This window comes from Lates calcarifer, unplaced genomic scaffold (genome assembly GCF_001640805.2).
Source record: "Lates calcarifer isolate ASB-BC8 unplaced genomic scaffold, TLL_Latcal_v3 _unitig_1690_quiver_535, whole genome shotgun sequence".
Classification (NCBI taxonomy): domain Eukaryota; kingdom Metazoa; phylum Chordata; class Actinopteri; family Centropomidae; genus Lates; species Lates calcarifer.
The window spans coordinates 27,502-51,908 of NW_026115692.1; the positions used below are offsets into that span (position 1 = coordinate 27,502).

At 48.3% G+C, this 24,407-nt stretch overlaps 2 protein-coding genes across 57 annotated transcripts in view; both read right to left on the reverse strand.

Moving 5' to 3' along the window:
- LOC108890123 (NACHT, LRR and PYD domains-containing protein 12) overlaps positions 1-24,407 on the reverse strand; it is a 70,352-nt gene that overhangs the window by 23,874 nt on the left and 22,071 nt on the right. The gene's annotated exons all lie outside the window — the stretch shown is intronic.
- Positions 57-23,215, reverse strand: LOC108890113 (5'-AMP-activated protein kinase subunit gamma-1). Of its 7 annotated transcripts, XR_007809820.1 has the most exons (17): positions 22,517-23,215; positions 18,639-18,710; positions 18,037-18,233; positions 17,837-17,949; positions 11,159-11,412; positions 8,757-8,805; positions 8,200-8,309; positions 6,983-7,064; positions 6,717-6,775; positions 6,186-6,231; positions 6,045-6,099; positions 5,806-5,932; positions 5,006-5,209; positions 4,763-4,909; positions 4,492-4,585; positions 3,116-4,116; positions 57-668 (listed from the first exon to the last, which is right to left on the reverse strand). XR_007809820.1 is itself a non-coding variant. In XM_051067490.1 (16 exons), the coding sequence occupies exons 1-16, from the start codon at positions 22,601-22,603 to the stop codon at positions 3,314-3,316; spliced, it is 2,496 nt and encodes an 831-aa protein (XP_050923447.1). In that variant the 5' UTR covers positions 22,604-23,215; the 3' UTR covers positions 2,358-3,313. The 7 variants fall into 7 exon arrangements, 6 of the variants coding, with proteins under 6 accessions (XP_050923447.1, XP_018542416.2, XP_050923449.1 ...); XM_051067490.1 differs by lacking the exon at positions 57-668 and having other exon boundaries at positions 2,358-4,116; positions 18,037-18,230; XM_018686900.2 differs by lacking the exon at positions 57-668 and having other exon boundaries at positions 2,358-4,116.

Here is a 24,407-nt window from a genome sequence, read left to right on the forward strand (position 1 = left end):
CCCTCTCTGTCTCTGTCTCTCTCTCGCCCTCCCTCCCTCCATTTAATGGAAACATTTTCCTCCACAGTAAAGTCAAACTTCAGTGTTTTCCATCGTGACAATAAAGTGCACAGGTCTGAGCTGAAACATCCATCAACAGGTTTCTGTGCAGCTGCAACACAAACTGTTCACATCAGTTTCTCTTCTTTCTTTTATTTTAAGACATTTTTATGAAGAATTAAATGTATGAATGAGATTTCTTGTTTAGCCTGCTCTCATTGGTATAAACAGGGTGGACAAATGAAAAGAAACACCTGTTTGTATAATGTAATACAGTTCAACAGCTCCACAAGCTACAACCTCCAAAAAAACAGCTCATTAACTGAACATTATAACCTCCATGAAACAGGATTTATCACAGGACTGTTTCAGGTTGAGCGAGGTTCCTAATAAACTGCCAACTCAGTGTATATGAGTCTGTTTGACGTCTGACACAGGAGACACAAATGTCCAAATGACCACTGGAAACAGCAGTGTTCCCACCTTAAAGAGAAACCACAGCATCTCTGTATCCACAGTGAGGACAGACTTCTGCTGTGACCAGTGTGGAGATCAGTTCAGTGATACCAGAAACTCCTCCACACCAAAGAGACTTTACAGCAGAGTGGTGGTCCAGAGACACAGCAGGCCTGAAATGAGAAGTGAGGAAAGACAAAGGGTGGAGTTCATGTAAAGTTCATCTGTGGATTCACACCAGTGAGAAACTGTTCAGATGTTTGTGGACAGAAATGTCATGGTTAAAGTGCGTAGAGCTGTTAAAGTGCTGCTGATCCTGGTGTGGGAGGAAACACTAACTCAGTTTGTTTAAAGGTTGATCCACGTGTTCACACCTGTGAAAAAACACCTGCATTTGTTACCTTTAAGGGAAAAAACTGCAGGTCAGAGGTCAAGCTGCAGAGAAACCATACAGCTGTGACACAGCACCACAGGAAGGTCAGTGAAGAAAACACACCCTGCACTGAGCCCAGCCTGCTCATCAGTCTGTTAGAGACCAACAGTGTCCAGGCACTGACATGTTTGGAAACATTACCTGCAGCAGCTCATACAGATGGAAACAGTGTTGGATCAAACATGATGCTGTCGTTAAGCTCTGACGCTGCAGACAAACAGCTCAGATCCTCATCTGCTCTTTGATTATTTCACCTGCTGTTATAAAACAACACCAACAATCATCATCACCTGAATGAGAGGAAAATCACTTCAGTCAGTTTCATGACAGTCACTCCTCTGTATGAGGTTTTAATTGTTTCCAGTGAGAAATGATTTTCTGGTTTTCAGTTCTGTCTGATGATCAGTGATGTTCTGTCTCCATCTAGTGGCTGAAACAAACAACTACACTCTGGGTTCTGTTCAGGTTCTGCGATCCCACTGGTGCCTCCTGTCTGTCAGCGGAGGTTCTCTGTTAGAGATTAGGTAGAAAACAACAACCTACAGAGGAGTCGTTAAAGACGTCTTGGATCAATGGTTCGACAGACCCAGAGGAAGACGTTCTGTCTCAGTGGATCAAGACGATCTACTCAGCAAGAAAAATACAACATCTTAAAATGAAGTGAGCTAAAAAGGATTGAAGTGTGTAATTTCTTGTAAAGAACAAAGGACCAGTTCTCCTGCATGATCAACTATCCCTCTTTAAAATCCTTCAGTCCGTCTACATGTTTGAACCATGTGACCCAGTTTCAGGAAAATGGAGTCATTTATTTAAGCATTAGTGAAGTGTTATTTAATAATTCAGTATTATCTTCTTCATCGTCACTCTGAATCCCTTTTGTTTTGAATCCAGCTCTGTATATTACCCATGATCCTCTTCTCCTTCTGCAGCAGGAAGTGCTGCATCTGTAACAAACACCAAACTGTTTCTGACTCTCGATGTTTGCTTCAGTTTCCTGGATCTCACTGTCTAAGATCCTCTCTTTAGATCCTGGTGGTCTGCATGATGAAGACAACAACTCCCATGATCCCACACTGCTTCATCAAACTACAGCTTTAGTTACTGTCCTGACAGAAAGTTTCACTGAGTTTAACTCTCAACATCTTCTCTTCTGTCACAAACTCTGAGCTTAGATCAAACTACAGACGCTCAGTTTTCCCCTCAGAATAAACAGCAAACACACTTCCTGTTTGTTCCTTGAATGCAGCACAGAAGAAGAAACATGAGAAAGTGATGATGTGAACTGGGACAGAAACGTGAAGAGAAAGAAGTGAGGTGCATGAAACGAGTGAAACCAGCAGTGAGATAAAACCCAGTGGGGGGTCAGAGGGTCAGATGAGGGTGGTACCTGAAGGCAGCTGCAGAGTCCAGGTCAAAACAAACTAAAACATTTAAAAAGGAAAATCATCAGGATGTTTTATTCATCGATTCATCAGCAGCAACATTTACACAACGTTTAGAAATGTAGCCCGTCTGCAGACTGACGAGATGACAGTGAACGCATCACACCTTCACCTTCACACACTCCATCTCCCAGAATCCCCGGAGAGGAAGGTGGAGGAGGAGATGGGTTCGGTCTGAAACTACAACTTTAAACACATCAACGAGAAAATCTACATTTGTACAGATTCACTGGAAACTTGACGCCAAAGTAACTTCAGATAATTCACCTCTATGAACAAACTTTACATGAGAACCAGCACTTATTGATTTCTAACTCTCCACCAATCAGAGACACCGATGGGCCCGCCCCCTCTGTGACCTCACAGAGATGGATGATGATTAAATAGAATAAAATAGAATAAAAAGTGATTGTTTGTGGAATAAATCCTGTTTTTACAGCAGTTTTATTCTGAAACTTCTGAGTCTTCTTCCTGTTTGATGTCTTCGTGGCTCTTCATTGATAATGACCTGTTTCTCTTCACGTCTGTTAAAGCAGCTCATCAGTCATTGGTTAATTACGACCATCTGTCATTAGCATGTGACAGAACTAAAGCCAGTGTTAACAGCTGCTAATGCTAACGTTAGCTATGTAGCGACAGGAAGCTCGTCCACAGCTCCTTTCACAGTAAGAGTCGCCTCTGAGTTCAGGTTGGTGGTTTCAGTTGTTGAGGACAAACAGAAGAGGAAGCTGCTCAGGTGGTTTACCTGCTCTCTGCTGTGACGTCATGATTGATCAGAGCCAATCGCAGTCCTGCAGCGACTCCTCCTCCGACTGACGGCCAATGAAAAACAGCCTCCCGCCTCCCCAGCCAATCACACGTCAGCCTGACGCCCCTCCCCCTCCTCCTCCGAGCGGCTCGACTCGAGTTGCGACAAAGTCCAGAGAGACGCCGGGTGAGGACGTCACGCCGCCTCCCCCTCTTCTCCTCCACCCGTCTCCTCCTCCCTCTCCTCCTCCCCTCCTTCTCCTGCCTCCTCTTCAGCTCCTCCCTCCTTCTCCTCTTCCTCCTTTCCTTCTTCTTCTCCTTCACCACTTCCTCCTCCTGTCCTCTCCTCTGCTTCCTCCCCCTTCTCCTCCTCCACCATCCCTCCCTCCTCCCCTGTTATCCTGTCCTCCTCCTCCCTCGCTCCTTCACCCGTCTCCTCCTCCCTCTCCTCCTCCCCTCCTTCTCCTGCCTCCTCTTCAGCTCCTCCCTCCTTCTCCTCTTCCTCCTTCACTTTCCCTCCTTCCTCTCCCTTTGTCCTATCCTCCCCCTCCTCCTGCTCCTCCCTCACTCCTTCCTCTCCCTCCTCCTCTACTTCTCCTCCCTCCTCCCCCTTTGTCCCATCTTCCCCCTCCTCCTCCTCTTCCCTCGCTCCTTCACCAGTCTCCTCTTCCTCCCCCACCTTCTCTCCTCCCTCCTCTTCCTCCTCCTGTTTCTCTCCTCCATCTGTCTCTGCTGTCTCCCCCTCTCCCTCCCCTTCTGTCTCCCCCTGTTGGCAGGTCTCTGCAGCATCAGTGTCCCTGCAGCCCGACTCTCCTTGGTCCTGGTCCTGGTCCTGATCTGGCTCAGGTTTGCTTTTTGTCTCTGTCTCCGTACAAGGCTCCAGTTCTTGGTCCTGGTCTTTCTCCTGGTCCTGGTGTGGTTCAGGTCTACATCCTGTGTCTGGTCCAGTTGAGTCCAGGGCTGAGGGCTGAGAGGGCAGAGACTCCTTCCTCCCCAGACCTGCAGAGACAGAGTCTGATCTGAGTCTGTTCAGACCCAAAACAATCAGCTGATCAACTGATCAATGAGTCGATCAGAAAAACTCCTGCAGCCTTTTAATGATCAATAACACCTGCTCAGGAAGAGGAAACGTGTCACAACGTGCAGACTGAGGCAGCCTTCAAAATAAAAGCCTAAACCGTTTAAATGATTTTCCACAGAGGTCAAAGGTCAAAGAGGTCAAAGGTCACAGACTCTGACAGGGTTTATAACGCAGCTGGTCTGAGTCTAGGTCTCTGAGAGTCTGAGTCTGGTCTCTGAGAGTCTGGTCTCTGAGGGTCTGGGTCTGGTCTCTGAGAGTCTGGTCTGTGAGGGTCTGGGTCTGGTCTCTGGTACCTGCGGGGGTTAACACCAGCGCCTGCAGGATGTCAGACAGAGAGACGATCCCGATGATTCGAGACTCCTCATCCACCACAACCAGTCTGTGGACCTGCACACACACACACACACACACACACACACATCAATCAGCTGATCCAGGACCAGGAGGAGAGATCAGCAGCAGTCCATCACACCTGGACTTTAAAGGGACCTGAATCACAGCCCTGCTCACCTGGATCCCAGGTGTGTGTGTGTGTGTGTGTGTGTGTGTGTGTGTGTGTGTGACCTCAGCCTTGACGATGCGGTCCACGATGGTCTCCAGCGTCTCCAGTTTGTTGCACTTCATGACTCCTTCAAAGTACTGGGACCGGTGTCTGAGCGCCTGAGTGACCGTCACGTCCAGGTTGTTGTAGGTTTTCTCTGCTGCCAGGTTCTGACACACACACACACACACACACACACACACACAGAGTCAGCTTTGCTCTCGCAGCACACACACAGCTCTGACCCACGCCGCCCGCGTACTCACGATGACGTCAAACTTGGAGTAGATGTCGACCACCTTGCCGTGGTGGTCGACGACGGGCAGGGCGGAGACGCGGCGGTGCGTGAAGACGGACAGCGCCGTGATGAGCGGCGTGTCCGGGTGGATGTAGGCGATGTTGGCGTACGTCCCCACGCCGAGCTCCTCCAGAGTCTGCTTCATGAAGGCCGGCATGGGCATCTCACACACCTGACACACACACACACACACACACACACACACACACACACACACACACACACACACACACACACAGACACACACACACACACACACAGAGACAGGTGTAATGAGCAGTCTGTCCAGCAGGGGGCAGAGCTGCATGTTTAAACACGATGACTGAACAGCTGATGCTCAGGACTCAACACATCATCTACAGCTTCATGTCAGGTGACAGGTGTGGACAGGTGGAGCACTGTGGAGTACACACACCTGACTGACTGACTGACTGACTGACTGACTGACTGACTGACTGACTGACTGACTGACTGACTGACTGATTGACTGATTGACTGATTGACTGATTGATTGATCATAAATAAACAGGTGTGAGAAGCAGGTGAAATTTATTTTTACTGGACAAAATGATTTTAGTTTTTTCTAATTGAATTCTGGATCATTTCAGTCTCCTCGTCTCCTCTCCTCGTCTCCTCTCCTCGTCTCCTCTCTCTGTTTTCTAATCACTGCTCTTCCTCTGGAGTCAGTGAAATAAAAAGCTGAAACAGACTGAACCTCGGCGTCAGGTTGAGGAGGAAACGTCAGAGTCGAATCTAAACTTTACTCACAAAGAGCTGCAGGAACTTGAGGATCCTCTTGTGCGTCAGGATGTAGAGAGCGTTCCCACTGACCGGGTCGATGACAGGAAGACGATGGATCTTATTCTTTATCAGGGAGTAAACGGCCTCGAATATACTGAGGGAGGGAGGGGGGGGGGGGAGGGGGGAGAGAGGAGTCAGTGACTTCAGGTTTGGTTGTCTGTTCAGTCCTCTCTGCTTCCTCCTCTCCTCAGGACAGGTGTCAGTACCTGGCGTCAGGTGAGATGTGGACCAGAGGTTTGAAGGTCTCCTGCAGGTACAGCTCTGTCAACATCAACAGGTGAGTTATCACATTTAAATCATCATCATCATCATCATCATCATCATCATCAGCTGTGAGCTGGTTTTACCTCTCCACGTCTCGATCTTATGCTCCTCCAGCTCGTAGATCTGAACCTGATGGAGACACAGATTCACACCTGAGCATCATCATCACCTGAGCATCATCATCACCTGAGCATCATCATCACCTGAGCATCATCATCACCTGTCGCAGAGTTCACACTAACACTCGACTGTACTTCACTTAAAGACCTTTGACCTTTGAAAACAAACTCATCTTCTCATCTCCTGTCGTTTTACTGAAATGTCACGTTCATAGGGACGTGACCTGAGGAGACATGCTGCGTTCAAGTTCCTCTCTGAAGTCTGGATTTCTGAGTTCTGAAAACTGATTCTGGTTCTGAATCAGTTCACCTTCATGGTTTAATGTTGCAGCTCAGCTGTTCTTCAGGAGCAGGTCTGATCTCATTCTCTGACAGAGACTCAGATCAGCCGTCAGGGTCAGACTGTGCTCAACAGCTCCGATCATCTCTGTGCTGGAAACTAGGTTATTACAGAGCCTGTGTGTATGTGTGTGTGTGTGTGTGTGTGTGTGTTACCATGGGGGACTTGTAGTATCTGGTCAGGATGTTGATGAAGTCTGTGATGGTCAACATTCCTGAAAAACAGAGCGAGGTCAACCATCAACGACCTCGACAGGAAATTAAATACAGCAGAGATGACTGTGTGTGTGTGTGTGTGTGTGTGTGTGTGTGTGTGTGTGTGTGTGCAGCAGTGTGGATGAAGTGTGTGTTACAGCTAAATATAGACGAACTGTCTCCATCTTTGTGAATATTCTGAGCCTGAGGATGAAACACAGTCTTACCTACAAAGCTCTGCTTCTTACTCTCCCACAGTGGAGCTGCTCTCACTCCATTCGCAACCAGAGCAAAGAAAGCTTTCTTCACCTGAAACACACACAGAGACAACAACAACAACAACAACAACAACAACAATCATTAGAATAATCTTCTACAAACTGACAGGATGTCTGTCTGTTTTCCTCCTAATCAGAAACCACTGTGTTACAGTGACTTTAAACAGTGGACCATCAAACATTCATTAAACCAAACGATCAAAGGTCCACGACAGGAAAAACAGGAACATTTTATTTAATGTTTTAACATACAGCTCCGAGTCCTTCTCACTTTCAACATCACACTCCTTCAGTTTCATTAACAGACACCTGAGAAACACACAGTAGAGTCCTGCATTAACCACACTGCTCTGAGGAGCAGGTGACGATCATTAGGCCAAACGAATCTAAAACCATTCACCAAAGATATTTAACACTACATTTCATCTAAACCATCAAAACACACGTTGATACATGTGAGGAACAGTGAACTCATCGTGCAGTGGAGGTGAACAGAGCAGCTTTGGTTTGTGAAAGAAAAAGGAAAAAACATCTAGAACGTAACAATGAAAGTCACATTTAACTTGTTTTAACTCAACATTACACACAACACTTAGAATCACATTCACTGAACATAAGAGCAGAAACACAACATGTTCCACATAATTAAAAACACTGTGATTTAAAAACAACATAAGAGCCAAAACTGATTTCCATGACTAAGACCAAACACTTCATCCTAAAAAAGAGCTGATGTGATGTTACAGAGGAACAAAAGAGTAAGAAGTTTTTATTACAGTGCAATGAACTGGAAATGTAACTGTAGTTAGTTTCCATCCAGAAGTCACGGCCTCATATCGTCCTGTAACGTTCTATATGCTGCTTTAATGATGATGATGTTTTCTATGTGTTGAACGAGTTCAACCTGTGAAGCAGGAAGTTTAAACTTCTCTGATCAGCTGTTTGTCCCTGCGCAGTGAAGGAGACCTGGACCAGGTGTGACCAGGTCTGACACTCAGACTTCAGGATCATTCACGACTTTAATTCACCTGATTTTTCTTTTAGTTGTGTCCAAGAAAAACCCTCATTAACATTATTTCATTATTTCAGCTGCTGACTGTTTATTGGACGGTCTGAGCTCTGACATCACCCTCAGGTGTTCAGGTGTTCAGGTGTGTGTGTCTCACCTGCAGCGTGGTGTCGAACACCACCAGTTTGGAGCTGGTGGGGATGATGTCGTAGCATTTGTGACACTTCATGAAGCGCATGTAGATGTCTCTCTCCGACTCCTCGGACGCTGCACACAGGAAGCAGAGGACTGACGTCAGGCACTTCACAATAAAAGCACTGTTTACACATGATCACAGCTGCTGCTTGCTTCTTCTGTGGTGCTTCTATCAGCTGCCAGTGCTGACAGAAAGTCACTAAGGACAAGTACTGAAACTCTGAAGTACTGTACTGTAACACAGGTTTGACAGGTGACATCACTTCCTGTGAGGTCAGACCCTGAAACCTGCTGAGTCAAGGAGAGAAAGTTGAGACCAAGCAGCAGATTAACAGTGTGTGTGTGTGTGTGTGTGTGATTGCCTAATCTCTACGGGCTGGTTGCCATGGTGACTTCAACACCGATCAGCTGAGCTTGTCTCTAAGCCGTCTGTTGCCGTGGCGACAGAACAGCTGATGGCTGCTCGCTCAGCATCCGTCTGGTTTCTGATGATCAGACAGATGAAGGTCAGGGTCTTACCGGCCTCGTCAGGGTCCGGCTGCTCCGACATCCCGTCTGCAACCTCCACCTGCCGACAGCAGCACAGGACAGTCCGTCAGTCCGGACTCCCAGACCAGGACCAGGACCTGGACCAGGACCTGGACCAGGACCAGGACCAGGACCAGGACAAACTGAACAAAGTCTGGAATCAGTTTCTTTATGTTGATGTTTACTGACCCTGAGTGAGTCATTTCTGAACACAGCCCACATTCATTTATCTCAGTGTGTTGTGTTTACTGACCAACGCTCCAACACCCACACATTCACCTCACTGACTAAAACAGCATCAAACATGTGAGAAGCTGGAGTCAGAAAACCTTTGATTATTTTCATGAGCAGCTGATTCTCATCCCTTCATCTTTAAAAATGCTGGTCATTTTATTTCAATACTCTGAGCTGAGTGAAGTCTCAGAGCTGATACTGCTATATTGTCCCTGAATGCACCACCAAGATCACCAAACCTGAAAATCTGTTCTTCAGTTGTTAAAAATGTTTCTAAAATGTAAATCAGAGTCTGGATCTGCTTCAACATCATGTGATTAATGAGGCTGATTATTTTCACTCATGTAGGAGCAGTAACATGAGCATCTCTCCACCAAACTCCATTCACTTTTCTCTAGAATTTAGTGACATTAATCAACTAATTAAAAAGGTCAGAGCCAGTTCCTGTTTGGGGTTTTCAAATTAAAGATCCAGCAGAAATTAAACTTTCAGGTTAAAATCAGCATCACATGAATGTGGTTTACACCAGCAGTCCTTCAGCTTTATTAAATGATTAATTCATATTTCAGCACAGACGAAGGAGAGAACTGATCTGATATTAATTCGTTTATTAAAACATTCAATGATTAAATATTCAGTATTTCTGAGCGGCCTGATTTTAACCTCAGGGGGTGTTGGCGCAGGTTAGGAGGCGTTTGGGTGAAACGGATCATTCGGTAATCAGGTGATCACGTCCCCGTGTAATTGATGAACACGGTGATGTGACAGCAGCCGATCGTTAGATCGATATATTGTTATTAACAGGACGAAGTGACGGCGGTCTGGATGTTAACATGATGGAGTGAGAGCGGTTTGTGTGATAAAACCGCAGATTAGTGAAGCGGCTGCCGCGGCGGCTGCATCACTGATGAAATGTAGGTGACGTTAGCTAGCACCTACTTGATAGTCGCCGTTCATTAACGAGCTTTTTTCCTCTTTCCCGCCGCTCGGTCTCCGTTCTCCGCTGATGTCGACCTCGGGATGTTTAACCGGGATGGAATTAAACCCTCACGGCTCCATGCCGTGTCTCTGCCCGGCTGGAGGCAGCTGATCTGTCGGTAAACGGTCGTCTGCTGGAGGCGCAGGTCGCCGCTGTTCACCGCTCAGTCTCAGGTTAGCGGCAGCAGCGACCACCGGAGCCGCAGCAGCTAACAAGCTAACGGAGCTAACAAGGCTGCGCTTCCGGTTATAGATTTCACAATAAAAGTATACCTCTCAGTTTGATGAAACAGGTTTGTTTTGGGTTGTTTTTTTGTTTGTTTTTTTTTTAGAAATGAGTGTCAGTGAAATGTAATATTTTTTATTCTTTCTCTACTAGTTTTCACGTGTTCACTGTTCTGAACTGAGAGTGGTAGCTTCATCACATTGGCTCATCACATCAACTGCTGGTTTTATTTTATTGCTTTTAAATTCCACCTGCAGCATCAGTGAATATTAACTAACTATCCAGTGTTAAACACTGCAGGTAGAGAGAGTTGTAGAGACTCAGTTATTCTCTCTTTCTTCTCATAATTAAACGTTTTCATTTAAACAGCTGCATTAAAGTTATTTTTTACTTTCATTTAAAAAAAAAAAGCTACGTTATTATTTTGAAAGCAGGTTTTCCGGTCCTGCTGTCGTCACTTGTGCCTACTTGACGTACCGAGCCGATCAGAGCCGAACACAGCCGAGGTTGTGTTCTGGTCCTGCCGGTCTCGGGTTTCAGGTGGATGTTGGACAGTTTGAGGTGATGCGTTCACGAGATGCATCAGCATGGGACGTTAAATTACAGCGGAGTCAACACGTGAACGCATCAGAGCGGGATCAACATCTGGAAGAACAGCTGTTTCCCACAGGAAGTACTCTGCGTCCTTACACAATAAAAGCTTAATGAACTGCTCTGACGGTGTAACCTGTGGTTTACAGAGCTCAGGTGTTTTCACAAAAAGACGCCATTCAGGTGGGCAACCGGAAGTGGGCGTGATTTACACAGGAAGTCGCGCTAATTGGGGGAAATGTTTCCTTATCTGGAAATTTGCTGTGACGTCATAATTCCCTGTAGCTGAAGTGACGAGTTTAACCAATCAGACGCCTCCTGATGATGTCATAAAAACAAACATGGAGGATAGCTCCTCACTCACCAGCCTCCCAACAGGAAGAGACGGAGACACAGGAAGGGGCGGGGCCAGAGGAGGAGGAGGCAGCTGGCACCAGGAGGATGAGGAGGTGGAGGAGAAGGAGCGCTGTCCGGTGTCAGGAGGAGAGGAGAAGGAGCGCAGCCTCCTGGTCTCCGGACGCCTCGGCTCAGTCAGGTACGTCTCCAGGTGGAAAACACTCACCTCCTCCTGACGGGGGGGCGGAGGAGGGGGAGGAGGGGGGGAGGAGAGGCTGTGGGCTGGGAGGAGAGAGGAGGAGAGAAGGAGGAGAGAGTCAGTGTTCAGGAGTCAAAGAGGAAACATCGCCCTCTGGAGGAAACACTGAGTACTGCTCTGACGTCCTTCTACTTCATGCTGAATATTTCATTGAGTACTTGTACCTCGACACACAGTTTATATTTAGCAGCGATGGAGGACGTCAGACGGTGACAGCTGCTGGACCACGACAGAAAAACTAAAAATAAACACGATCGAGGTTCAGACACAGCAACAAACAACAACAACAAACAAAGTCCGTCCACTGAATTCAACACTGCTGCCACAGAGTCTGGTCCCTGTTTAAGTTTCTTTAACGTCACAGTGTTACTCTGTCTGTGTGTGTGTGTGTGTGTCTGTGTGTGTGTGTGTGTGTGTGTGTGTCAGATGAAGGATGAGGAGCTGCTGCAGAGACGATTCAATGATCAGAGGTTAAAGTTTTGTTTCTGCTCCACTGAAGAAACAGAGAGAAACTGATGGAGAACAAACTGACCTCTCTCTCTTTAGTTTGTTCTCCCTCTCTCCCTCTCTCCCTCTCCCTCTCTCCCTCTCTCTCCCCCCTCCCTCTCTCCTCTCTCCCCTCCCTCTCTCCCTCTCTCTCCCTCTCTCCCCCTCTCCCTCTCCCCTCTCTCTCCCCCTCTCTCTCCCCCCTCCCTCTCTCTTTGTTGCCAGATCACGTCGTGTTTGTGGACAAAGTCTGAAAAATGTGAATCATGTCGACAACAAACCAGGAGCCACAATAGAGAACAGTCAGTACTGTGTGTGTGTGTGTGTGTGTGTGTGTGTGTGTGTTGAATAATGTAGGTTACCTTGTACCTCCCTCTGATACAACAACACACACACACACACTCAGCAATCTGCTAATAGGAAACTCTACACAGTGAGAACACAAACAGACAGGCACTTTAACAGATTAGAGAGGACACACACACACACACACACACACACACCACACACCACACACACACACACACACTTCTCTCTCCACCTCCTCCATCCACTGGTGGAGGAACTAGTCGTAAATGTCGTCACAATTAACAACCTCACAAACAGATGATGAACAAAGTACTGCAGTATAAAGTACAGTGTAGTATCTCAGATGGTACTTGAGTAAATGTACTTAGTTACTTCCTGCCACTGACTAAAGCAGAGGCCCAGAACTTAAACCAGATTCTGCAGCAGAGGTGGAGACGTTTAGGATCACTGGATCCTATACTTCAGTCACTGTGACTGTAAGGACTACGTTACCCACGAGCCTCTGGGAGCAAATCAAACTGATGCTTCATGATCCAGAATCTAAAGATGATCAGAGTTTAACCAGCAGAACACACACTGGACCTGCTGCCGTCAGGCAGACGTCTGTTCTGAGATCAGCAGAACCTTCAGCTGCTGGATTATCTTCAAAACCACCTCCTGCTCTGATCACACCTTACTGATACACAGTCACATTAACCTGATCACACTGACTGACACAAACAGTGATTACAGGTTATTAGTTGTGGTGTGAGGACCCGGTCTGCTGACGCACTCAGACCGTGTGAGTCCACCTGCGCAGCTGTAACAGGATTAGACCTGAGTCCCAGTCTTTGTTCCTGTTCTCACAGCTTCAGCTCACATCCTGTCAACCAGCTGACGTTCCCTCACACACAGAGATACACAGAGTCCTGCAGGACTCATCCTGAAACCAGGAGGTCAGTTAGCATGTTAGCATGTTAGCTCTTCCTGTTGTCAGTGTGTTTGTGGTTAAATGTCTGAAATAAGGTCTGTGGTTTTAACACAAGCTCAAGACATTTTCAGGTTTTGATTCTCCAACATAAAATGGGTCAGTAAATCCCCCACTCCTGATGTTTGAAGCTTTTACGTGTCTTAAAAAAGGCGGTTGCTAACGAGTGTCTAAATGAGACTACAGAGGTTGTCGGGGACGTTAACATGAAAACCCATCTACTCAGCACAGTCAGGGTTAGCATGGCTAGGTGCTATTTTAACGCCGGCGTGCGAGATTCAGGTGGTTTCTATGGTGATGTGAGAGGTTGCTCGGCTGTTGCTACGGTAACATGTACCTGGATGGTGGCTAGTGTATTGTAGGTGGTTGCCATGGTTGGTTTACAGGTGTGGTTGCTATGGAAACAGCAGGTGTGTTTCCAGGGGTGGTTGTGAGGGTTTGGGTGGGTGTTGGTGGTGCTGTGATCTGTGTGTCTGTGTCTTACTGTGGTCCAGAGGGCCGACGGGCTCGGACCTCCCCCTGCTCATGTGTCCGCCCCCCTCCTCGCCGCAGGACAGTCCTGCGTCCCGTGCGTCTCTGCAGCAGCTCCCTCCTCTTCCTGCCGGACAGAGGAAGTAGCTGGGCGTACAAGACGCCGCAGGGCTCCGAGCGCCGCCTCAGCGTCCGTCTGTCCGCCTCCTTCTGCCTCCTGTCCGTCTGTCCTGCCGCTCCGTCCTCCACCATGATGCACGACGCAGACTTCCTCCTCTCCTTCCCTCTGCTCGTCTCCGCTCTCCTCCCGTCTCTCCTGTCCTCCTCCTCCGTGTTGGACTCAGACCTCCTGCGCTCCTTCCTCCGGCCTCCCTCGCTCCTCCTCTCCTCCGTCCTGTGGTCCTCCTCCGCCCGTCCACAGGGTTCAGACCTCCTCCTCAGCACCTGTCTGTCTCTCCTGCCTGTCTGCCTCTCCTCCTCCTCCTCCTCCTCCTCCTCCTGCTGATGCTCTCCTCCTCCATAGGGTTCACTCCTCCTCCTCCCCTGTCCATCTCTCCTTCTCCCTCCACTTCTTCAGCATCAGGCTGCTCAGACGCTTCATGGCCATGAACCAAACACCAGCGTTAAAGAGATCAGAACCTTCTGCTGGCAAAGAAACACTTGATGCAGGTTTTAGTTTTCTGGCGTCACGGCTGCTTCCTTCCTGCAGCTTCAGCACGAACCATTAAAACAGTTCAGCTGCATCAGTGGATCAAACTGAACCGAGCTGCACAGATAAAGCTGTGGAATAACTGAGCTCTGAGGAATCTGCAGAAACTCTTTGAAAAGAAACCATCAACGAGCTTCATCAGCAGCCGACCAATCCTGTGGCTCCGCGATCAGAACACCTGCTCTGATTGGCTGCTGCTGTCTTTAATAACTGAGAGGTGAGAGAATCGAACCTGCGACCCCGAGGAGACAAGAGCGACAGGAAGATAAAGACCGAGCTTCACTTCCTCCAGCCGAAGGAGGAAAATCCTCCGCGTCAGAAAATCCAACCTGTCAGCCATCCAGCTATTCCCCCACAGACAGACAGACAGACAGGCAGACAGACAGAGACAGAGCAGACAGGCAGACAGACAGACAGAGACAGACAGAGAGGCAGAGAGACAGGCAGACAGACAGGCAGACAGACAGACAGAGAGACAGACAGAGAGCAGAGAGACAGCAGACAGACAGGTGGACCTGTTAACAGGCAGAGTCAGTTAGAGCGTTGGAGGATCCAGTTGTTCTTCCTGAGAGTTTCAGCTCTGCAGAGTATCACTGCTCACTGTGTTTATGGTCCTGACTCTGTGTGTGTGTTTGAGTGTGTGTGTGTGTGTGAGAGTGTGTGTGTGTTTGGCCCGTTGCCTGTGTTAGCCACGCCTCCCTCATCTGTCTACACTGTAAAAAATGTAGCATTAAATCATTAAGTCTGAGAAACTCTGAGTAAAGTAGTTTCAGATTAAGAAGCAGTTAGCAGAGAAGCTAACGTTAGCTCAGGTGAGAGCTCACCTGGCTTCTACAGGACACGTGAGATGCTCTCTGATTGGTTCACAGTTTAAAGGAGCTGTTAGACCGAGCGAGGACGCCGTGTCGCTCAGATCCCCGGTGTGTAACACAAACACAGTGTGTGTGTGTGTTCGACCTTCACAGTCACTGATCTGTTCCTGACGCAGCTCGTCCACACAGACACTGTTTACACCTGTCCTGACCTCCAGGTGTCTCCTCAGCCGACCGTATCAACCCACATCACACTGACTCGTTCCACAGACTGTTTTTTACAGCGCAGCTCTGATGACAAAAACAAACGCACCCTCTGCTCCATCTGGGCCTGATGTGCTCCACTTGGTTTATAAAGGATCAGTTTCAGGGATTATGAGCAGCAGCTTTCTGATATCAGGTCTCTGTTGACTCACACAGCAGCAGGACTCAGGAGGAGGTCCAGGTCCAGGTCTGAGGGGTCAGTGTTCACACAGGCTCCTGAGAGGCTGTCGACCCATCAGCTGACAGAGATACAGAGAGACTCTGAACCACCACAGAGACTCTGAACCACCAGAGACTCTGAACTACCACAGAGACTCTGAACCACCAGAGACTCTGAACCACAGAGACTCTGAACTACCACAGAGACTCTGAACCACCAGAGACTCTGAACCACAGAGACTCTGAACCACCACAGAGACTCTGAACCACAGAGACTCTGAACCACAGAGACTCTGAACCACAGAGACTCAGGACTGACTGAGCATCATCTCACAGACATGAAACACCAGAAGGTTTTCAGAGCAGCTCCAGACTTGAACGGGGTCTCTGTGACCAACCTGCAGGGGTCAGTGGGTTACATTCAAAACTGTCGATCAGTTTCAAACACACACACACACACACACCTGACACCGCTGAGGTCGGCCCAGGACACCTGACTCTTTAAACCTGAGGTCCCTGTGATTCACAGCAGGAGAGGAAGAGTCTGCAGCACCAACACGAACCCTGACAGGTCTCAGAGTCCGGCTCAGACTGTGGCTCCTCACTGCAGCGTTAGCACACAGGCTAATCACACAGGGCGCCGCCACGGCTGCTCATCACTTCCTGCTGCTTCTGCTCCACTTCACAGCACCAGCGTGGGAATGTGTGCGTGTATGTGTGTGTGTGTGTGTGTGTGTGTGTGTGTGTATCTAAAGAGATGCCAAGTTCAGCTTCCGGAAATTTCTGTGGGAGGGGCGGCAGCTGAGTGTGTTTGTGTTTTAATAAAAGCAGCAGCTAAGCCGATTTACTCCCTCTAATAGAGTCTGAATTGATTTTTAATTCAATAATCTGTGAATAAAACAAAGCAGCCGACACACACACACACACACACACACACACACACCTCAGTGCAGTCTGTCGACCAATCAGAAGAGCAGAAATCATCCAACAAACACAGAAATCGATGAACCACAGACTGAACACGTCAGACATGTTTCAGTGTGAAATATTTAGATTTAACAGTTGGAATTCTGTGTGTGTGTGTGTGTGTGTGTGTGTGTGTGTGTGTGTGTGTGTGTGAATGAGCCTGAACTCTCTGCTTCATGTTTTAATATGAGCTGATCTGACGTCAGTCGCAGATTAAAAGGTGAAAAGGTCGATTTTATTTCACTGTGACTGAGCATCAACAACCTGAGACAGAGAGTAAAGAGCAGCCATTAGACAGAAGAGTGTGTGAGGACAAGGACACACACACACACACACACACACACACACACACACACACACACACACTCAGTTCAAGGACTCTACATGTCCTTGTACTGAGTGTGTGTGTGTGTGTGTCCTGTAATTTGTCTGAATCATGTGGGACACATGAAATGCAGTCGTTATGTTTGTACAGTGTGTGTGTGTGTGTGTGTGTGTGTGTGTGTGAGTGTGTGTGTGTGTGTGTGTGTGTGTGTGTGTGTGTGTGTGTGTGTGTGTGTGGTGTGTGTGTGTGTGTGTGTGTGTGTGTGTGTGTGTGTGTGTGTGTGAGTGTGTGTGTGTGTGTGTGTGTGTGTGTGTGTGTGTGTGTGTGTGTGTGTGTGGTGTGTGTGTGTGTGTGTGTGTGTGTGTGTGTGTGTGTGTGTGAGTGTGTGTGTGTGTGTGTGTGTGTGTGTGTGTGTGTGTGTGTGTGTGTGTGTCGCCCCCTGCTGTTCACACTGTTTCCTGCAGTGGCTTGTGTTTCGCCCTGAGCTGAGTCTGGCAGGCTGAGTGGAGCTTCCTTTACCACAGGAGGGAGTGACGTCCCATGATGCCTTGCAGCTGCAGCAGCTTTTAAAGCGTCAATAGAAATAAAGGACACAGTCGACGACAGGAGGAGCCAATGACAAAGAGGAGAGCTCCACACTGAACCAATCACAGCAGAGGAAACAGGAAACTGCACTGAGCAGATGTTTAACACAAAAACCTCCACTGAACCAGATCCACAACAGACCACGTTCAACCTCAGACCTCAACAACTCTGCTCAAACACACACACACTTCATTTCCACACGTTTTACTCTGATCTCCAGCTTCCTCCAGATGCTTCACTGACACTGATTTCAAACAGAACAAATCATCCTCATGAGGAAAGATGAGCTCGGTGCTCTGAGACAAACAGCTGTGAACACCCTGATGTGAAACACCTGGGTGTTACAGACACACCTGGAAAACACCTGGAAAACACACACACACACACTCAGTACCTCTGGCCTTGTCTCTCTTGTTGCGTGTGAACAGTTTGATGGTGACGGGCGAGGACGAGGGTTGGTGGTTTGAATCCCTGGAGGCCGACCTGAAGATCCCACTGAAGCTCAGCCTGACACACACACACACACACACAGAGTCATTACCCTCTTCCTCTGCAGCCCCCTCCCCTCCCCCTCCTGTGTCCAGGTGTGTTTACCTGCGTGGAGACTTGGGCGGTGAGTCCTGCTGGGGGGGTCCAGTCTGGTAGGGGAAGATGGTCTTTGGGGAGCTGGGACTCACCCTGGGGGTGGAGGTCCTGGCCGGGGCGGAGCGGGGGCTGGAGGGGCGGCTGAACGGAGCCCGGTGGAAGAAGCTCCTGGTGGGGCTGGCAGAGTGGCACGCAGGCTCCCCCTGCTGGACACCGCAGAGACAAACACTGAAAAAACACTTTCATCCTGTGCTGCATTCAGGGAAAATGTGTGAAACTGAGTTGTCCTGCTGATCTGTCTAAATGTTCCTGTTTCCATGGCGACAGTGTGAAATCTAAAGACTGTCCTCCGTCAGAAAAACATCAGGGTCACGTTCAAGGACAACAGACAGCGGAATAAAAACCAGTGAAGAAGAGAGGAGATAAAGATGAAACCAGTTATTGACAGATGTTCTGAGGGTATGACAGCAGCATTAATGGAACAACTTTCAGTTCATCCATGTGTTTTTTTTGTTCGCAGCCTCGTCATCGTCTCTGACTCCTGAATCACACTTTATCAGAACCTGATCAGATCTATCAGCTGATCGATGACGTCATAATGAAACTTTTACCTTCCTGCTGCCGTCCTTCTCCGCTCGGCCTGGATCTCCCTCCAGGAAGGGCATCGCAAACAGACTCAGCTCCTGCACACACACACACACACACACACACACACACACACACACACACACACACACACACACACACAGGGAATTTAAATTTATTATCAAACCATCGACTTCAGATTCTTCACAGGCTGAAGTTTCAAAATCTGCAAACAACAGACAAAAAACACAACTTCCAGTCCTCCAGTCTGTCTGTCTGTTTAACTGTCTGTCTGTCTGTCTGTCTGTTTAACTGTCTGTCTGTCTGTTTAACTGTCTGTCTGTCTGATAATTCAGAGGTGAATCAATGAAATAAACCCTGGAGAACTGAGTGACAGTCAGAGTTGACCTGGACACCGTCAGCCTTTTCTCAGGCCTCGGACTCTAAACTGCAGACTGCAGTGGAAACGTGCGGAGGTGGAGCCTCCTGCCCTGTGGCATCATGGGAAGGTTTGTGGGGTAAACACAGAGATTATCAGTCAAACATCTGCTGAGGCGACTGAAACCAAACGCCGTGAGACGATGAGACGGACGCCACCACTGTGCTTCATGTAAACCGACAACACACTGACTGATGATTTTTCTAATCATTGATCAATCTGCTGATTATCTTCACAGTTAATCCTCTGGCTCTCTGACGTCGTCACACAGACTCCTCACTGGCTGTTCCCTGTGGACAGAGCCTGTTTACAGTCTTTATGCTAAGCTAAGCTAAGCTAAGCAGCTGTGGGGTCAGTCTGAACGTTCGACTCTTGGGGAGAAACAGATGGAGACGTTTAGTTTAGGTGAAGCTAGAGGTGAGAGGTCAGAGGTCAGGGCGGGCTGAGTTAACCTTCCTGTGAGGCAGAGATCAGGGTTTAGTCACGCGCCTCCGTTTCTCACAGGAGTCTGAACATCTCTGGTTGCCATGGGAACCTGAAGGCTTGAATCTGGACCGAGTGTGTCCGCCCACACACACACACACACACACACACACACACACACTCTCTCTGACAGGCTGCAGTGTGAAGTCTTTTGTTTCTCTGCTGCAACGTCGTGTTTCTCTTTAACTGGTTGATCCAGTCCTCACACTCATCACTGTCTCTCTGTGAGGTGGACGAGGGACTGGACCCGACAGTCCACTGACATCTGACTGTTCCACTAATCTGACTTCTGGTGGCTCCTTAAATCCACCTTTCTCCACTTCCTGTGACCGTCCTTTCACATTAAAAGCCCTCTGCAGAGTCGTGGAATCATACTTTGCAGACACGTCAGGACCGACCAGCAGCCTGTGTTCAGTGTGTGTCGGAGGTCGTTTGTCGAAGGTCGTTTGTGTCGTGATGTTCGTCAGCAGCTGCTGAGTCACAGAGACACAACAGCACCGAGGCTCCGTCATGGCCGAGCGTCAGGACCTCACACAGCCTGTGGTTTAGAGACTAAATCCACTGTTTCAGCTGCGAATCAGAAAGAATCTGATAAATAAAACACACCTGAAAACACAGGTCACATGACCGTTTACTGGACGAGTGCCTGACGGCGTAAACAGGAAGTAGATCTACTCTGCAGAAAATACAAACGAGGAACAGCTCTGAAGAAACAAAGATGAGGTGGACGTCCAGACTAAAACCAACAAGCTCAGACCGGTCAGGACGGGACGGGAGGAGCCGGGGATCGAACCCCTGACCCGCTGAACAACCAGACGTTAAAGAGGAGCAGAACCAACGAGCTGAAACCAGATCCAGACCCTAACCCTAAATCTGATCAACGAGACAGAGGAGACGCTCTGAGGAGAGAGAACTGAAACTTTAGTACTCTGATGTTTCACTCACATCAAAGTACTAATACCACGATGTACTGCATTCAGACTTTACTGTGGTATCACCTCCATCCTCTTACAGACGCATTAAAGTCTTCATCAGTTAAAATGAGCTGGAGAGTAAAGTACAAATACCTCCAAACTATACTTGAGTAAAAGTACTTAGTTACTAACGTAGTTACTGTGTTTAAACAGGCTCCACAACACTGATCTGCTGCTGTGTTATTGATCAGTTTGGTGATCCATAAATAAAAACACTGACCTGTAGTTTCAGCTGTTACAGTGAAAACACACATTTCCACCTGTAAAATAAACACACACACACACACATACACACACTCTCACACACACACACACACACACTCTGACTGTACCTTCTGATCGTCAGTCTCCAAAGATCAATAATCAATAATCCACTCTCCTGTTTGAGTCTCTCTCTCTGTCTGACACACTCACACACGTTCCCTCTCTTTTACCTTTTAACCCCCCCCCCTCCCTCTGCCCCTCCCTCCCTCCCTCCCCTTTTCCTGTCATACTCTAACTACATGAAGTACTTTTACTCTTTGAATGCAGTACTTTTACAGAGCAGTATTAGCAGTTTTACTGTGCCGGGTTGTGGCAGCGTGTCTGAGACCTTCACTCAGGATCTGAGCAGATTTGTTGGACGACAGACAGATTACAACAGATTACAGTAGATTTCCAGCAGAAACACAAACAGTGTCAGTTTGATCTAATCCTCTGACTCACGCTGCTGATCTCAGGTCAGATTGGAGGCTGATAGCTGCTGTTTATGTTTGTGCAGGTGAAGCTCAGGTGTCTGAGGGAGGACGAGTTCACACTGTGTACTCTTCATTTCTATGCAGATGACGGTCTGGTTTACATTTGACATCGAGACAAACGAGGTTCTGACTCTGAGTCTGATGAAAAACACAAACCTAAAACTATCAGCATCATAGAAACTACAGTCAAACGTGTCCCTTCAGAGTCGAAGGTGACGATCGATTATTGATCAGCTCTAATCTCTGATAACAACTAACTAACAGCTGAGACAGACTGACGCTCAATAAGAGGAATATTCCTTTAATTAGCTTCTTGTATGAGCAGGCAGCTGATCTGTTTTCAGTCTGCAGCGGGTCGTAAATAACGTCAGGTTTAATGATTGATCTTTTACAGCTCAGGTGATGAACTCTGAGCTGAGACTGTTTACTGCTGAGTGTGGTTTATAATCAGCTGATAACAGAGAGACTCCGCCTCCTCTGTGAGGTCTGAGGTGAGGTCAGCGCCCCCTACAGGCCGACCAACAGAACGTCTGGTTTCACTGATCGGCAGCCATCAGACCAGGACAGATCAATAACTTCACTGGTCAGCACAGAGTCTGAGCTGGAGAAACAACCTCACACACCTGTCTGTCATCATCACCTCACAAAACACGATCACACACCAACCGCCACACCTGAGAAAACACACAAACCAGCACGTCACACCACTGTCTGTGTGTGTGTGTGCCCTCATGCTTCACTCTCGCCTCGTCACCACCACCTGTGGGTGAGACTGATGCTGACTCCAGTGTTTAAATGTTACAGTCTCACCTCTGCAGGTGCGCCTGTTAGCCCCGCCCCCTCCCCACCTGTCACCTGGAGCCTTTGACCTCTGACCTCTGACTTGAAAACTGTTTTGGTCAAAGCGAGTCTTCCTGCAGCTGAACACAAAGGTGAGATCAGATCAGAACAGTGTAATTCCTCTCACAGCCAGCAGGGGGAGACGCACGTTACTGCAGCACTGCAGCTTTAAATAAACGAATCAAACAACAAATCAATGTAACTGATCAGATTGATATTGTCTCCTGTTGCTGCAGCAGAGTCCTGTTACCTCAGCACAGAGCGGAGACACCTGCTCAGGTACGATCTCCCTCTGACTGAGTGATCGTCAGGACTCAGACCCAGAGAGTGAAACTGACTGTAGATCAGTTAAAAAGAAGTCATTACACACCAGCGAGATCCAGACAGGTCCTTTAACCCAGGTGAACCCAGGTGAACTGACAGTCACTTACAGGCATGTGGAGTCTGAGCGGCCTCCTCTTCTTCCTCCTGCAGCTCCTCTCCTCCTCCTCCTCCCTCCTCTCTGCAGTGCTCCCCATCTCCACTCACAAAATCCTCTGAGCTCAGTAATCTGATTATCTGCCAGAGTCCAGAGGAGGACCACAGAGTACACACAGAGTACACACAGAGTACTGCTGTAGTACTCACACTGACACTCCTCCTGTTCTGTAGTATCACTGTTGCTCAGCTGGAATAAAACACTGACTTTACAACTCTTTAAAGTAAAAGTACTGTAGTATTACTGCAGTATCAGTCTGGACTCGATGACCTCTGGTACCTTACTGTCCTGCCTGTATCACTGAGTACTGTCCTCCCTGACAGTAGCAGTACACTCTGTGTATTATCTGTGTAGTACATGTGAGGAGGAGGCGGCCGGAGGAGCAGCAGCTGTCCGCGGTGTGAGCGCAGCCAAACGGCGGCGGATCGTCGCTCCTTTCCACCGCTGCTCCGCCCTGCGGATCGGATCCAGATCAGCCGAGCGGCCGCTCCCTGCGGGTCGGACCGCTGTGACCGAGCCGCGGGTCTCTGTCCGGAACCGGGACCGAACCGATCCGGTTTACAGCAGAGGAGGCTGTGAGGAGGCTCCTCCGGGCGGCACACCGGCGGACAGCGGCTCCATGAGGGAGCGCGGCGCCGCCGACAGCAGCGCGGACACGGATTACGCACGACGCAGCGCGCGCTCTGTTCCGGAGGAGAGGAAAGACTAGTTACTATGACTACTGCAGTACTCTGAGTACTCATACTCCTCGCGCTGCTGTCACTGTAACATCACTAATACTTCTAGTACTACTACAAAGTCTCTGTCAAATGCAGGAAGAGTAGAGACGGAAAGTAACTAAATATTGTACTTAGAGGTACTTCTCTGAGTATTTTAACTCTGTAGTACTTCCCTCTACTTCAGAGGGACTAGAGTACAAAACCCAGTAGTACATCAAGTATTTGACTTGCAATACTTTTGGTATAATACTTGTGTACTTCTACTGAGGTAAAACTTTGAATGCAGAAGTTTTCCATGTATTAATACTTTTACTAAAACAGAGGATCCAAGTACTTCTTCCACCAGAAAGAAACTGATTACTACTGGTACTTCTATAAACACCACAATACTGATTCTGGATGTAATGTAGTGTTTTGGACAGTAGGTGGTGCTGTTGACTTGGAATCGGTGCAGAATGGCTACCAGACTCCATAGACAAAAACAGGAATTTAACCGAGCAGAACACAGGAGCTGCTGGAATACCACTGCCTCCATCTGTTAGTGTGTCTGTGTTACTGTGTGGTACTTTTACTTCAGTAAAGTATCTGATTACTTCTTCCACCACTGAAAGTCACACAGTAACACAAACACAGTAACAGATGGAGGCAGTGGTATTCCAGCAGCTCCCAGTAAAATCCCTGTTTTTCTCTATGGAGTCTGGTGGTGTTTGCTCGTGTTGAACTGAGGTGAAACAGGCTGTAAACACACAGACACCAGGCTGATAACAGACAGTAAAACCTTTACCTCAAAGTAGAAGCATCAGAGTCCTGGGATCCCCCCCCCCCAGGTGTGCTAGGCTCAGCAGGTGTAACGTTAGCATCATGTTAGCATCAGTGCTAACCGTAGCGGCGGGGAGCGACTCCTCAGACTCCATCAGTCTGGTTCTTTTTGAACCAGGTGAACCACAGACACACACCTGAGGCCGGACTCTGTTCACACACTGAGCAGGAAACGTTAACTTTCTTCTTCTCTGGTGTTTCCAACGACTGTGTTTAAAGATGGCCGCCATGACAGCTCCGGCGGCTCTGTCGCCCCCTGGTGGCTGGCTGCAGTACACGTCATTAAAGTGAATTTGAGGATCCATG

Bases quoted from the DNA above. Each gene is read 5' to 3' on its own strand.
- LOC108890113 (XM_018686900.2), bottom strand. From the start codon at position 22,603: ATGGGGAGCACTGCAGAGAGGAGGGAGGAGGAGGAGGAGAGGAGCTGC. The intron at 18,234-18,638 runs GTAAAAGTTTCA...TGCGGTGTCCAG, and splicing joins AGAAGGACGGCAGCAGGAAG to CAGGGGGAGCCTGCGTGCCA. The intron at 7,065-8,199 runs GTGAGACACACA...TGTGTGTTTCAG, and splicing joins TGTTCGACACCACGCTGCAG to GTGAAGAAAGCTTTCTTTGC.